The sequence below is a fragment of the Eubalaena glacialis genome, chromosome 1, assembly GCF_028564815.1.
Source record: "Eubalaena glacialis isolate mEubGla1 chromosome 1, mEubGla1.1.hap2.+ XY, whole genome shotgun sequence".
Lineage (NCBI taxonomy): Eukaryota > Metazoa > Chordata > Mammalia > Artiodactyla > Balaenidae > Eubalaena > Eubalaena glacialis.
The window spans coordinates 118,833,379-118,847,651 of NC_083716.1; the positions used below are offsets into that span (position 1 = coordinate 118,833,379).

Genomic DNA, 14,273 nt, shown 5'->3' on the forward strand with positions numbered 1-14,273 from the left:
ATACATTGTATATGCTGTATGTGTAACTATGTATATGTAATTTAATGCAGATTCACATCCTTATTTGTTTAGTTAATTACTAATTTTATTGCAGGTATTTTATGTATTTTTTTCCCCCATAGACTTAAGCTTTACAATTCTTCTGAAGAAGTTAAAAAGTGTTTTGGATTTTTAAAAGTTCCAGACAATTTTAAACACATAGAGAAGTGAAGAGAATGGTGTAACAAATTCTCATATACCTATCAACATGCTTCAGCAATTTTCAGTGTATGTCCATCTTGTTTCATCTTTGAGGAGTAGAATAAAAATAGAAGCAATTCTTCTTATTATAAACCTGCCATAGGAGAAGCAAAAATAAAATTAAAACTATGTTCTACTTTTATAGTTCACAAAGAAAAAAAAATCTGAAAAATTTTAAAGAAATTACTTCATTAAAATACTAGTGAAGGCAAGTAGTAACTATTATGAATGAATAACTTATCTGGCACTTGTGCAGATATATTTATTTTCTCCTTTTATTTTTTTATAGTATGTATACAGTAATATGGAGCTGGTTTTTTTTTTTTTTGGTACTTATTTGTGTTTTCCATTGTGTAGTTTTCTACCACATAATTTGTGGAAGTAACTAATCTACCAATTCCATCTTTTTGGGAATTTAAGACTTTCTTCTTGTTTTACACTTCACTGATAGTTATACATTATATTCCATAATACTGAAAGGGAGAGTTTCCTCCATTATGAAATGGTAATGCCTGGTTTTTTTTTTTTTTTTTTTTTTTCTTTTTTTCAGCACTTAATTTTAATTAAAATTGATAGTTTAGATTAAGAACAGGACTAGAATAGTGTTTACAATCAACTTCTGAAAAATCACATTTATATAAAGGAAATAAAACAGGTGAGCAGAAGTCCAAGAAAGGTGCAGCTCGTAGTATTGCACGTGGATGAAATACGTTGTTCAGGGTAGCATAATACTTAGGCCACACAAGGCGAGGAGGAGGAGACAAACACAGAGGACAAACCCCCAGTTAGTATTTATTCTGGATTCTCCAGTGAGCTCAAAAATATGTAGTATTTTTGAAACATTCAGCTAGAGCTCTTTACAAGGATGACTGTGTCTTCAACACCTTTTAGTTACAGCCATGCTTTTCATTCCAAGTCATGCGCAAGTTTAACGTACAGCTTCTACCTCACATAATGGGACATCTGTTAAATCAAATCCACCCAGTGCCACAGGCCATGGAAAGTGGGAAAGGGAATGAATTTCTACTTTATACAATTTTAGGGAATAGTACCGTGGCTATAGTTTACCCTTTCAAGCACTCTTCATTTTGGTCATTTATATCAGAACATGAAGAAAAGTGACAGTGAGTACAAATGGACACTAAAAGTAATTCCTAGGCTACTAGTAGAAAATAAAATAAGATTTAAAAAAAGTCCCCTGCCACATTCACAGAGGTGGCATAACTGTATGGATAAGAAAAAGGCTGTAAACTTATAGAAAAGATAAACTCTGGCTTCTACACAAATTACAGAATTGATTTTGCCTTTACTCTTGAGTGTTATAGAGAAAAATGTAAACCAGTGGACCTAGTTACCAAAAACACACATCCTCCAAAGACGAGGAATGACCTTAAAGTTTGGCCTGAGCTAGTTTTGTCTTCAAGTTTTCTCCGAGTTTATCCATGAACTCAAATGTATTCAAGTAGTCAGAACGCTGCACATTGGGTAAACCTTTAATACAAGCAGCCAAGTCCTTGGTCATGAAGCCAGCCTCAATGGTCTCAATACAGACTTCTTCCAAAACCTTTGCAAAGAAGCTGAGGTCTTTATTGTTATCAAGTTTAGCTCTGTGGGCTAAGCCTCTGGTCCAGGCAAAAATGGAAGCAATGGGATTGGTGGATGTCTCCTGTCCTTTCTGGTACATTCGGTAGTGACGTGTTACAGTCCCGTGGGCAGCCTCTGCTTCTACTGTCTTGCCATCTGGACAAACCAGCACACTGGTCATCATGCCAAGAGAGCCATAACCTTGGGCCACGGAGTCCGACTGCACATCCCCATCATAGTTTTTACAGGCCCAGATGAAGCCTCCCTCTGATTTCATAGCTTGGGCCACCATGTCATCTATGAGCCTGTGCTCATACCAGATATTCTGAGCTTCAAACTGAGATTTGTACTGCTTGTCATATATCTCCTGAAAGATGTCTTTAAAACGTCCATCATATTTCTTTAGAATAGTGTTTTTGGTGCTCAGATACAAAGGCCAATTCTTAGACAGAGCCATCAGGAAAGAACTGTGTGCAAAATCTTCAATTGCCTTATCTTGATTGTACATCCCCATGGCAACACCACCACCCTCTGTGAAGTTATGTACTAGGTATGTCGTTTTGGGGGATCCATCGCTCGGCGTGTAGGATATCTCTACTTTTCCAGGCCCCGGGACAACAAAATCAGTTGCTCTGTACTGTGCAGGTCCAATTCCACATAGGGAAAAATAAGTTTCTCTTTAATCAACTCCCAAATGATTCGTGTCATTTCATCTCCTTGCATCTCTACTACAGAACCGCCTTGGATTTTTTGAGACATTTTGACTTCAATAAACCTTTACAACTTCTAATCACCCCAACACCTCTCAATCTTTCAGACTCAGCTGAGTGCAGTTTATCTCCTGCAGGAGAAGGTACGCTGGCGATGACCCGGGAACGCCACAGCCCTCACACGCTTAACCCCACAAGCGCACACTCTGGCAATCCCAGCTGCACTCCAGCTGTTTCGGCTTCTGACACGGCCTCCGCAGAAACCGAGAGCAATGCCTGGTTTTTGAATAATACTTTTCTCTTTGTAATTATAAAAGTAACATATTTTCTATATTCATCATAGAAAAAAATTAGAAAATACAGAAAAGTACAAAGAAAACTCTGTAATCTTAGTACCAGAAATTAACCAACATTAATGATTTATTTCTATTCATATGACCTGCACTTTTAATACAGTGAACTTTCTTCTGTTACTCACTTTTGGGCATTTACATCATACATTATGGTTGGTTTTTTTTTTTTTTTTTTTTTAAATTATTATTTATTTATTTATTTTGGCTGTGTTGGGTCTTCGTTTCTGTGTGAGGGCTTCCTCTAGTTGCGGCAAGCGGGGACCACTCTTCATCGCGGTGCGCGAGCCTCTCACTCTCGTGGCCTCTCTTGTTGCGGAGCACAGGCTCCAGACGCGCAGGCTCAGTAGTTGTGGCTCACGGGCCCAGTTGCTCCGTGGCATGTGGGATCTTCCCAGACCAGGGCTCGAACCCGTGTCCCCTGCATTAGCAGGCAGATTCTCAACCACTGCGCCACCAGGGAAGCCCCATGGTTGGTTTTTTTGTCATGACTTCACTGTAGTTAATTATTATTCACACTGGGGTGAGTGATAGAGAGAAGAGGGAGTTCAACTGATTTTTTTTCCCCTATTGCAGAATATTCTTGTGATAACTTGAGGAACTGCAGATTTTAATGATCTCTCCAAGGTAAATAATTGTATGCCCACCCAAAGTCTCGTGATTCTGCATTTCAAAGATGACGTGTACAGAGCTCCCTGGAGACACAGCACTGTTGGCCTTTGGTGCTGGAAGTTTACTGCTGGGCCTTGTCTGTGCTCAGTTTTTCTGGTCTGAGCTAGGCTTTCTGAGAATAAGAACTCTTTTTTAAAAAAAATATTTATTTATTTATTTATTTATTTGGCTGTGTTAGGTCTTAGTTGTGGCACGAGGGATCTTCGTTGTGGCGTGCAGGATCTTTCGTTGTGGTGCACAGGCTTCTTTCTAGCTGTGGCGTGCAGGCTCTAGAATGCACGGGCTCAGTGGTTACGGCCCACAGGCTCTCTGGTTGTGGCGCGTGGGCTGTAGAGTGCACAGGCTTAGTTGCCCCGTGGCATGTGGGATCTTAGTTCCCTGACCAGGGATCGAACCCGCATCCCCTGCACTGGAAGGCGGATTCTTAACCACTGAACCACCAGGGAAGTCCCAAGAACTCTTTAGTGTTCAGCATCACAGGGCTCAATGTAAGTGGAATTTCTGGTATCTGTTAATTGAGAAATATTTTCAAACTCAAAATAAGAATTTAGAAATACTTTTTACATTATTTTTGCATTTAAAGATTCATAATTGCATTGCATAAGTTTGAAAATACGGCTAGGAATACTTAGGTCATGGATAATGTGTGGCTTGTGTCTGCACTAATTCTCAGACAGACTTTTAAAAAAATTAATTAATTTTTGGCTGTGTTGGGTCTTCATTGCTGTACAGGGGCTTTCTCTAGTTGCGGCGAGCGGGGGCTACTCTTCGTTGCGGTGCGCGGGCTTCTCATTGCGGTGGCTTCTCTTGTTGGGGAGCACGGGCTCTAGGCGCGTGAGCTTCAGTAGTTGTGGCACATGGGCTCAGTAGTTGTAGCTCGCAGGCTCAGTAGTTGTGGCTCTCAGGCTCTAGAGCACAGGCTCAGTAGTTGTGGCACATGGGCTTAGTTGCTCCGCGGCATGTGGGATCTTCCCAGACCAGGGCTCAAACCCGTGTCCCTGCACTGGCAGGCAGATTCTTAACCACTGCGCCAACCAGGGAAGTCCCTCTCAGGCAGCCTTTAATCACTCCACCCTCTCACCTCAGGGGCAGGGGTCAATAGTGTTTGCAGGTTGGGAACCAGTGCTCTGGCCTTTCCAAATGGCTTGTTTTCCCTTGAGCAGGCCATAGTCTGTTCTTTTTTACGTTTTGTCCATATGTATTTGCACATTCCTTTTATCTGAAATGTTTTTTTGCGTTTTTCCTACGCCCCCCATTCCTCCCACTCCCCAAGAAGAAATTGAACTCTACTAATGACTGCCAATGACTGTTTTCTTCTGATTCTCAACTCAAGCAAACTTCATTCATTTAAAAACTATTTCTCGAGTGCCTTGTTTGTACAAGGCATGGTTGTAGGCATTAGGTGAACAAGATAAACAAGGCCCCCTCTTTCATTAGACTGACAGTCCTGTGGGAAAGTCAGACAGCAAATAGGTAAACAAACGTGATAAATTACAACTTGTCATAAATGCTTTGAAGAGAACAGGATGCAGTGACAAGGGACCGACCCCCTAGAGTGGTCTTTAAAGGGCTTGCTGAGGAGGTGACATTGAAGCTGAAGTGACAGCCAGGCCAGCGCAGGCATAAGGAGAATGTTTCAGGCATTAGGAACAGCAAGAGATAAGACCCCGAAGTGGTAAAGAGTTTGGCTCCGAAAAGAGGCCCGTGCCTGTGACTGGTGTTCAGAGATATTTGGCTCGGACATTCAAATTTGGGAGTCACCAGTTTTATAGGCATTTAAAAAATTCATGGAAATGGATGCTTATTATTTTGGGGTGAGCTTTGGGAGAGGAGCAGAGATGGTTAAAGAAACTTGAGGAGGTGCAGCCAGAGAAGTAGCAGGAAGGCACGCTTGTTTGTGGGAAATTTTTTGGAAGGAAGGAGGGTCAGTTTTGGGATGCCCCTGAGAGGTGGGGTTAGTGAAGTAGGTCTGCCAGCAGGGCCGTCACTGGTGCTCCTGACCAGGGCGGCTGCAGTGGAGGGGTGGCAGGGGGCCCGAGGGGAGGGCTGCAGGGTGAACAGGGAGTGCCTCCGTGCAGCTCACGGGTGTAGACAGCTGCTTACAGGGGCTCCACCGTCCCTGGTGTCGCTGATGGAAGGCCTGTGAGCTCCAGGGGCCTTGAGGAAGTCTCTCAGCTGCCGGGAGTGAGGCGATGGAGGGGAGCTTGCAGGTAGATGCTGGAGAGCAGGCAGCTGAAAAGTTGAGGGGGCCGCCCCGGGTCGCTGGTGAACGTCCCAGTTGTCTCCTCCTGCCTGCTTTATTGAGCGAGCAGCAGGTGAGCCGGTCAGGAGGGGGCGGCAGGGTCGGGTAGATGGGCGTCTGCGGAGAAAACGGGAAAGCCCGTTGGGAGAGAAAGGCAAGCAGAGTTGCCAGAGAACGTGAGTTGGAAGGCTGCTGGTGGTGAAGGGCCTTCTGAAGTTTGAGATCAGTTTAAAACCAGCCTGGTTGGGTATGTGTGTCTTCTCTTCCGCATGGTCACCCCTGCAGGCCCGAGAAGGCAGCCGGTTCAGTGTGTCTGGTTCACCCAAGGTTCGGGATTACTAGGCAGTGACTCCCGAGAGAGAGACAGTGGAGGGTAGCTCCATGCTGTTGACACCCCCGTGGAATTTAATCCAGGCTCAAAGGAAGATGAGACTGGGAAGGAGTTTATGGAATCGACGAGGTTGAGGCAATGCACTTAAACAGAAGAGCTGGAGGGATGGGCATTTGTGGCGGGGAAGGACGATGGCATGGCGGGGAGCTGAGGACCAGGCCGGGAGGGCTTGCTGGGGCCTAGAACAGGAGGCTACAGGACATGAGAGGAGCTGGGGAAGGAGGCAGGGAGGCTGGAGGCCGCATCCGCAGTGGGTGAGGCGTGACTGGGGGGAGTGGCGCGTGACAGCCGGAGGGGGGGCGGGTGCTGCATCTGCCTGGTGTGCGTGGCAGGGGCCCATCCTGAAGGGCCTGCTGAAGTCCCTCAGGCAGCCGCTTCCCCTTTCTCTGCCACTGTAGCGCCATCTACAGGCCCGCGGCTTAGGGCCTGTCCCAGTACCGCCACCACCGTCTGCTTTTCTGTCTCGTCCTCCTTCCAGGCAGTGACCTCCTGGAGGGCCTTGACCAAGTCTTACCTTTTGTGCTTTCCAGGAGTTAGCCTGGGACACTTGTCACACCGCTGGCCCAGGGTCTGTTCACTGAGTGACTGTGTGGCTACCAGTGAGTGGGCTGTGGGATGGCCAAGGAGGAGAGAGAATCACTGCTGGCCGGGCACGGCCGGGCGTCTTTAAAGGTTCACACCATATCGTAATTATACAAATGATTATAATGCAGAAAAATTGTCTTATTGATAGAAATAACTGCTTTTGCCTAGTGTGGATTGGTTCTGCTCGTTTCTAGCTTTCGGGGTTGGCTTGTCATTATGATGCCTGCTTTCTACATATTTTCCAGGGAAATTTTTGATGTGCTTATTGATTCACTGGTGCTGGTAATTTAAATTGTACTACTTGATGCTGTGATATGGAATATTATTTTATTAAAGCTTCCTGAGTGCTTTGTAATTTGACTTCTTGTTTCTTAATCCTCTACTTCTCATGCCCCATATAACTTTAACATTTTCATGTTTGAGTTATTAAGTACCCATGCTTTGAACTTTCAGTGAGGCAGTAGTATATAGTATTGTAGTATAACAAAAATAATACTAACTTTGGGGCCAGGCAGATCTGATTTTCAATTATCACCCGACAGTTATTAGCTTTAAAATCTTGGGCAGGGTTTTTTTTTTTTTTTTTTTTTTTTAGCCTAACCTTTCTAAGCTTCATTTCTTTATCTTCAAAGTGGGAGTAATGGGAATGCCCTGGTGGTCCAATGGTTAGGACTTGGCACATTCACTGCCGTGGCCTGGGTTCAATCCCTGGTCGGGGAACTAAGATCCCGCAAGCTGCACGGCCAAAAAAAAAAAAGTGGGAGTAATAATGCTTGCCCATCTCAGAGGTATCTCACTGTCTCTGTTGCCACACTTCTTCCCTCAACCATTCACAAGTTTCCACGTCCCTCACTTGCTTAGGCTTTTTCCCCCTATTAAGTGCCATAACTGATGTAGGATGTCCCGTCCATGTTTCGAGACAAAGCTTAAACTGAGCCAGACTGGTGTTGACTTGGTCATTCCAGGCCTTCTTGATCCATCCCTTCTCTAAACAACCACAGTACTTATTCATAGCCCTTACTTGGCAGGTGCGGCATTCTATCTGTGAGGTCTGCTGACTGTGCATCCTGTGTTTGTGGGTTTTTTTTTTTTTTTTTTTACTATTTATTTGTGTATTTGGCTGCACTGGATCTTAGTTGTGGCATGCGAGATCTTCGTTGCGGCACACGGGACCTTTTAGTTGTGGCGTGTGGGATCTAGTTCCCCGAGCAGGGATGGAACCCGGGCCCCCTGCATTGGGAGCGTGGAGTCTTACCCACTGCGCCACCAGGGAAGTCCCTGTGTTTGTGCTGAATTCTCACATTGACAAGCTTTCTGTGAATACGTATCTCTTGTTCTCTCCAAGTAAGTTGGAAGCGTTTTCAAGTCAAGTCATAGATTATAGTTATTTCTTTTGTATCTTCTGTAATGAGATGTGATATATGATAAATTGATGGGTGAATAAAAGTAATCAAGATAATGGGCAAACAGAGAAGACAAATGTGTTTACCCCATCCATGTAGTCATTCTGCAGATGCCCACTACATATATGACTACATATATGTTAGATTGACGCACGTGGCTGCAGTATTTTGTGGCTCCTATTAACTGGTAGAATCCATTTCCTCACATTTTTGTTCTGGGCTGACCTCGCGACTTGCTTTGACCTGTAGAATGTTGCAGAAGTGATTTGCACGTTCTGTGTCCTGGGCCTTGAGGGGCCTGGCCACTTCCCTTCGCCGTCTTGGAATGTTCCAACCACGTATAATGAACTGCAGACTATATGACTGAGTGGTTAGAGGTCACGTGTGGCAAGAGGTCCAGCCAACAGCCAGCATCAGTGCCTCAGACATGTGGGTGATGCCATTGTAGACTCTTGAGCTGCAGTCAGGCTGGCAGGTGACAGCAGCTGCCTGAGTGATCCCAGGCAAGATGAGCAGGACCTGCCAGCTGAGCCCAGCCAGTCTGTACACTTAGGAGAAATAGTAACTCATTGCTGTTTTCGGTCACGAGTGAAAATGGTCCTACCTTGAACTTGTCTTAGGGAGAAGCCTGTAGTCGACGCAGAAGATCAGAGCTCACAGCTGGTTCTGTTCTCTGCCCCTGTCCTCGGCACTCGTCTATGGTTCTGGCCCAAGTGCCACAGAGTAGGGACCGTAAGTAAGGGATCGAGAGAGGATCTCTTTATTATTATTTATTTATTTATTTATTTTAATGTAAAGTACTTTTTATTTTATTTTTCTTTTGGCCACGCCACGTGGCATGTGGCATCTTATTTCCCCGACCAGGGATCGAACCCGGACCCTCTGCCTGGGAAGCACAGAGTCTTAACCACTGGCCCTCCAGGGAAGTCCTGGTGCTATTTTTTTAAAATGCCCTGTGCAAGCCCTTCCCACCCTTAATCTTACTTAATGAATGTGGAGCCAGTGTTCTTCCCATTGCCACTCAGGAAGTGGCAGAGTCAAGACTGGAGGCTGTCTCACATGTGTACGTTACATCAGGCTGTCCTGCTGTGTGTTTCTTCATTCTTGTTGAACCTGGTATTTTTTAACTTTTTCCTGTTGGCCTGCAGCAGAGTTGGGCTGCTTCTTGTGATGTAATTGTGAATGCTTAGGAAACTCTCCCTGGGGGGTACAGAGGGGAGAACACATGTACTTATTTGTTTGGGTAGCTAAAAATATCTCTGCAAGGAGGTACAGGAAGCTAGCGACAGTCTTCACTTTTAGGTGGGGAAACGCAGTGGCTGGGGGACAGGAGTGGGAGGGAGGTCTTGTACTTTTGTGCAGGAGGGGATCATCCGTTACTTCTTTTTTTAAATTAAGGAGAAAAAGAGAGAGAGAACAGAGAGGACCAGTTTGCTTAATGCCTGAGAGCTTCTCGTATCTCATTCTGTGGGTTTCCTCCATAAGGAGTTTGTGACCTACTTTTGAGTGTGCTAATAAGCCTTTACTGCGTAATTACCGTCAAGAAGCATATACTTATTTGTTAGAAATCTTATAGAATTCCAATTGAAGAGGAAGTTTTTATATAATATGTATTTTAAAAATCATAGGAAAGAGACTTGAATGCAGGGCTCCTTCCTCTCCCGGGAGTGGAGACTTTGCTCTCTTGCCTGTGCTTCCCAGCTAAGTATGAAGTCTGACCTTCTTTCCCTGAGTCAGAGCAGAACTAGGCCAGACTTGTAGTAACAAGGGTTTGAAGGTGGGGAAGGGAAACTTATGGCCATGCAACCTTAGAAAATTACTTACCTTTGCCTCAGTTTCTAACTCTGTAAAATAGGGATGTTAATATCTACTTTATAGAGTGGGTTGGAGAATTAGAGGTAGTCTGTATAAATCATCTAGCGCAGAGCCTGACACCTCATGTGGGTGCTCAAAAACGGTATCGTCATCATCGTTACTGGGTAGTGTCTGTTGATTTTAGGCCCCTTGAAGGAATAAAGGATATGAGATTCTTTTCATTGAGAATGAAAGATAGATGTTTAGGGGAAGAAGGAGTGTATCAGTTATCTACTGGTGTGTAACAAAGCACGACAAACCTCGTGGCTTAAAACAACAATGAACTGTTTCTTATCCTTCTGTGGTTTGACCTGGTGGTTTTTGTCTCCTTAGATGTATTTGTGTAGCCGCAGTCAGAGGATGACTGGAGAGGCTGAATGGTCCCCCCGTGGACTCACTCACGTGTCTGGCAGGTGCTGCCGGCTGTTTTTGAAGCATGTTGGTTCTCCTCTAATGGCCTCTCGTGTTCAGGAGGCTAGACCAGCTTTCTGACAGCACAGCAGTCACGCAAGCTCCGGTGTCAGACCTCTGCTCGCTCCTGCCGTCTCTGATTTCCCACTGGCCAAAGCAAGGCTCAGACCAATCCCAGGGTCACTGTTGGGGGGCTGAGACCCCACCTCGGTGGGGGAGGAGTAGCAAAGCATCTGTGGCCCTTTTTAATCTATCACAAGCTTGACCTTATTAGATCTCCTTCTTGGGCTAAAATTGGGCCCAGAAAGAAAAGGTTCTGTTGGTTTCTCCACTTTTCCTGTATCACTGAACCCTTCATTAGTCCGACATGGGAGCTCATTAAGGAACTGGGGATATTTTGTTTGGACTAAAAGTTGGAGTGAAGGGTAATAGCTCCTTTTCTGTATTTGAAGACGTTTCTTGGGAAGGAGGGACTAGTTTCAGGGTGTGGAAATGACTGGAAAGTGCGTATTTCCTCCATTTAAGGAAGGATTGCCACGTGAGACAGCGAGTCTTCTTGATTGGAAGTAAAGCAGAAGATGGGTAATCAAGTGCCAGGGACTTTGCAGGAGGGTTTTCCTCATTGAATGACTTGGCTTGTTTCTCATTCTAGAACTCAGAGAGAGCATTGTGCTTTTTTGCTGTGGGTAGGAATGGGGTGGGGGTGATGATAGGAAGGGAGAGATTCCCTGTGCTCAGACTGGAAGAGTTACCCTGCACCGAATTTTAACCTTACTTGATTTATAAGGTCAGCTCTACCTGCTGAACCCCTGAGAGTCGGCATCTACTGTCGGCGTGAAGAACGTTTCTATTTGGTACAGTGTCGGGGGGATGCTGCATCTTGAAGACGGGTTTTCTGTGCGTCTTCTTGGGTTAGAATGGAAGGAATTGAGAGAAGAAATTGCAACAAATAAATGTGTACAATTGTTCCAGCAGCTGTAGATTAGATGGTCAGCCTGTTTAATTTGTCTAATGAAAATGGTTTTGGTACTTTCCCCATATCATGTGTTTTGTGCTACCCCAAGCGTGATTTTGAGGTCTCCTGATTTTGTAACAAAACACCCAGCCCAGTTGGTGCTATTGTCAGTGGAGAACACTGTGTCAATAGAATGTGATCAGAATGTGAGCCTATTTCCTTTTCTCCCTCCGTCACTCTCTTTGGAGGAAGAGGCAGGGACCACTACCTACTCACCCTGTTGTAAAGCTGCTGAGCAAGAAGTTTGGTGTAGGTGCTGCCTTTGGCTTTGGTTAGTGTTACTGGGCTGGCCAGTTTGGTCAGTGGTGTTTCTGTGGAGCCTGCCTCACTTCCAGCACTTGGATTTTTAGAAAACTGAGAGTGAGACAATAAGCTACAGTACCTACAGGATTCAGACATAGAGTGGTGTTAGGTTTTTGGTGGGAAGCAAAATTTAAGCTACAAATAAACCTTCCAGCTGAAGCAGATGATTGCTCTCCTGACTGGTGCATTTACAAACTGGAAAATTGTGGAAAACCTCAACCCACCAACTGTGAAGCTCATTGGCTCTTTGCTTTGGGCTTCAGTGTTCTTCCTGATAAAAATAATAATTATGTTATTCAGATATGGTTGCCAAGCGTTCATGCTTCTCACTCCACTTGTGCTTATAAACGATGCTGCAGCGTGAACTGCTTTGTCTTTGATTGAACGTTTCCGACCATTGGAGAGTTTTGTTACCTGTGCTGATTTGTCGTTCTCTTCTCTAACTTTTCAGAATGGACTGCTGAATTATGAAGTATTCCAGACCCAGGAGGAGAACATCACTCTGCCACTCACTCCCTTCTCCCCTACTAGTTATTTAAATTGGACTTTTAATATCCTACCAGCTGCTCTTCAGACACACATGGTGCATTGTTGCCATTCCCCAGATTGCATCTCTGAAACACAGGCTCTTAGTAACCTTCAGCAAACAAAGAGGCCGCCTCCCGGGAACGCTTGCTGGGAGGGTGTCACCCTGACTGCCCTCTAGCTTCGGCTGGCTCTGGATTGGAATTCCACCATGGAGCCTCGCATGGAGGCCTGCCTGGCACAGGTGCTGCAGAAGGATGTGGGGAAGCGACTGCAGGTTGGCCAAGAACTGATAGACTATTTCTCAGACAAACAGAAGTCTGCCGACCTTGAACATGACCAGACCACATTAGACAAACTCGTGGACGGACTCGCTACCTTTTGGGTGAACTCCAGCAATTACAAGGTAAGCCATGTGCTGGAAGACGCTCTTCTAGGTGGCCGGGCAGCCGGGGGGGATCAGAATGGGTCCTAGAAGAATCCTTTGTGAGCCGTCAGCATGATCCCTTGCTTTCCAGTAAGAGCAAGTAGAGTTTTCTTTGATTTTTGTTGGAGCTCAGAAAACCCCTTGTCCTTAGCGCACTGAGAGAAGGCCAAGTGACCGGATGAAGAGAGGCTTTTATGTGGGAGAGGTTGCAAGCATTTGCAGCCTTGAAGTTAAAGTGACTATCGCGTCTAGCAGTGAGTGGCCCTTCGTGAATAGCAAGTGGCTTCACTGATTTTCTCTGGGGGTGGAATTGGCAGTAGGATGTGGGCATTTTACCTGCGTTTTAGCTGTTTTGAAGTCGGCCCAGGTACCCAGCCAAGGGCCCTCCGGTGACCTGTGTGTAAAGGCCTGGAGGATATCCTTCAGGTTCCAAAGATCAAGGCTCTTCAGGTGCCCTTGGCGGGTGGGAGGGGCCAGGCGGGGTCCCATGACCCGACTGAGTTGTAAAGGTTGATCGTGTTGCCATTCGAGGACTCAGTTTTCATGAATGTAAACTGGGCTGGGCTCAAAGTGCTGAAGAGGTGTCCTTTCCCCCCCTTGCCCTCCCCACCTTTAGTTTGTTAAGGAGGTGGCCCCTTTGGGTCCGGTTGAGGTGGAAGACAGCGTGGGACATGTGCTAATAGGTGCTATAGACATTATAGACAATCGGGCTTCCAGAAACAGAATCTTTTGCGATTTTTCATTGAACCAGTCTTCTGACATGGATTCGGACTTGGAAAGGGTGCTTACAGGATTTCTTTGTTTGCTCTAGTATAGACTGTTTTCCAATTACATTAAACCTTGATCTTATCTAAGAGTCAGCAGGCTTTAGACTTGTTACCTCCGGCCCTAATAGTTCACTTACAACTCGACATAAAATTTACCCTAATAGTCTTTGAAAGCGGACCTTAAATTTCCTGTTTCATTCATGTGTTTATTCATTTAGCTGAAATTAGCTGAAATTAACAAGTGCTGGCGCTGGGTGGTGGGAGCATTACAGAGGGGAGGGTGATAGAGACTCTCTAGTCCGTTACATTTTTGAGGTCTGGGAAGTCTCCTTGTCTCTGTTTGAATCACGGCTCCAAGAACCTTTCTGGGTGCAAATCAGGATGCTTCTGGCTCAGAGTAACTGAACGCTGACGTAGTTGACTTAAAGTTATCTATCATAAGGAGACTGAGTAATTTCCGTTAAGTCTGCATTGTTAATGCAGTGGCCAGGGAAGAAGAATGTCTGCTTGTGTCTTTTACTTGGGAGGAAACCTTCTCTGAAGCTCCCCAGCAGACTTTTTTACATCACATTGGCCAGAATGGCTTTGCGCGCCCACCATAGTATCGCTGGAAATGGACAGGTGTCCACGGTGGCCTTCAGCCATCACGCTCAACCTCCGGGTCCTACAAAGGGGTTCAGCCTCCCCTGAGCAAAGTGTGTGGCCATGTGGAAGAGGTGGGGTACTCGGGCGGTATCAGACTCCTGATAGGAAGGAGGAGGTGAGGGATAGGAGTATCAGTCAGTATTAAGACT

At 45.5% G+C, this 14,273-nt stretch overlaps 2 protein-coding genes across 2 annotated transcripts in view; one reads left to right on the forward strand and one right to left on the reverse strand.

The window, feature by feature from the left end:
* Window positions 1–14,273, forward strand: part of CLASP1 (cytoplasmic linker associated protein 1) — a 268,149-nt gene that overhangs the window by 23,103 nt on the left and 230,773 nt on the right. Inside the window, exon 4 of the mRNA XM_061183060.1 lies at window positions 12,212–12,691. Within this exon, the coding sequence (XP_061039043.1) occupies window positions 12,497–12,691 (195 nt within the window). The 5' untranslated portion in view covers window positions 12,212–12,496. The remainder of the gene's footprint in view (window positions 1–12,211; window positions 12,692–14,273) is intronic.
* LOC133086660 (isocitrate dehydrogenase [NADP] cytoplasmic-like) lies at window positions 1,075–2,458 on the reverse strand. Its single transcript, XM_061183046.1, has one exon. The coding sequence runs from the start codon at window positions 2,336–2,338 to the stop codon at window positions 1,631–1,633; it is 708 nt and encodes a 235-aa protein (XP_061039029.1). The 5' UTR covers window positions 2,339–2,458; the 3' UTR covers window positions 1,075–1,630.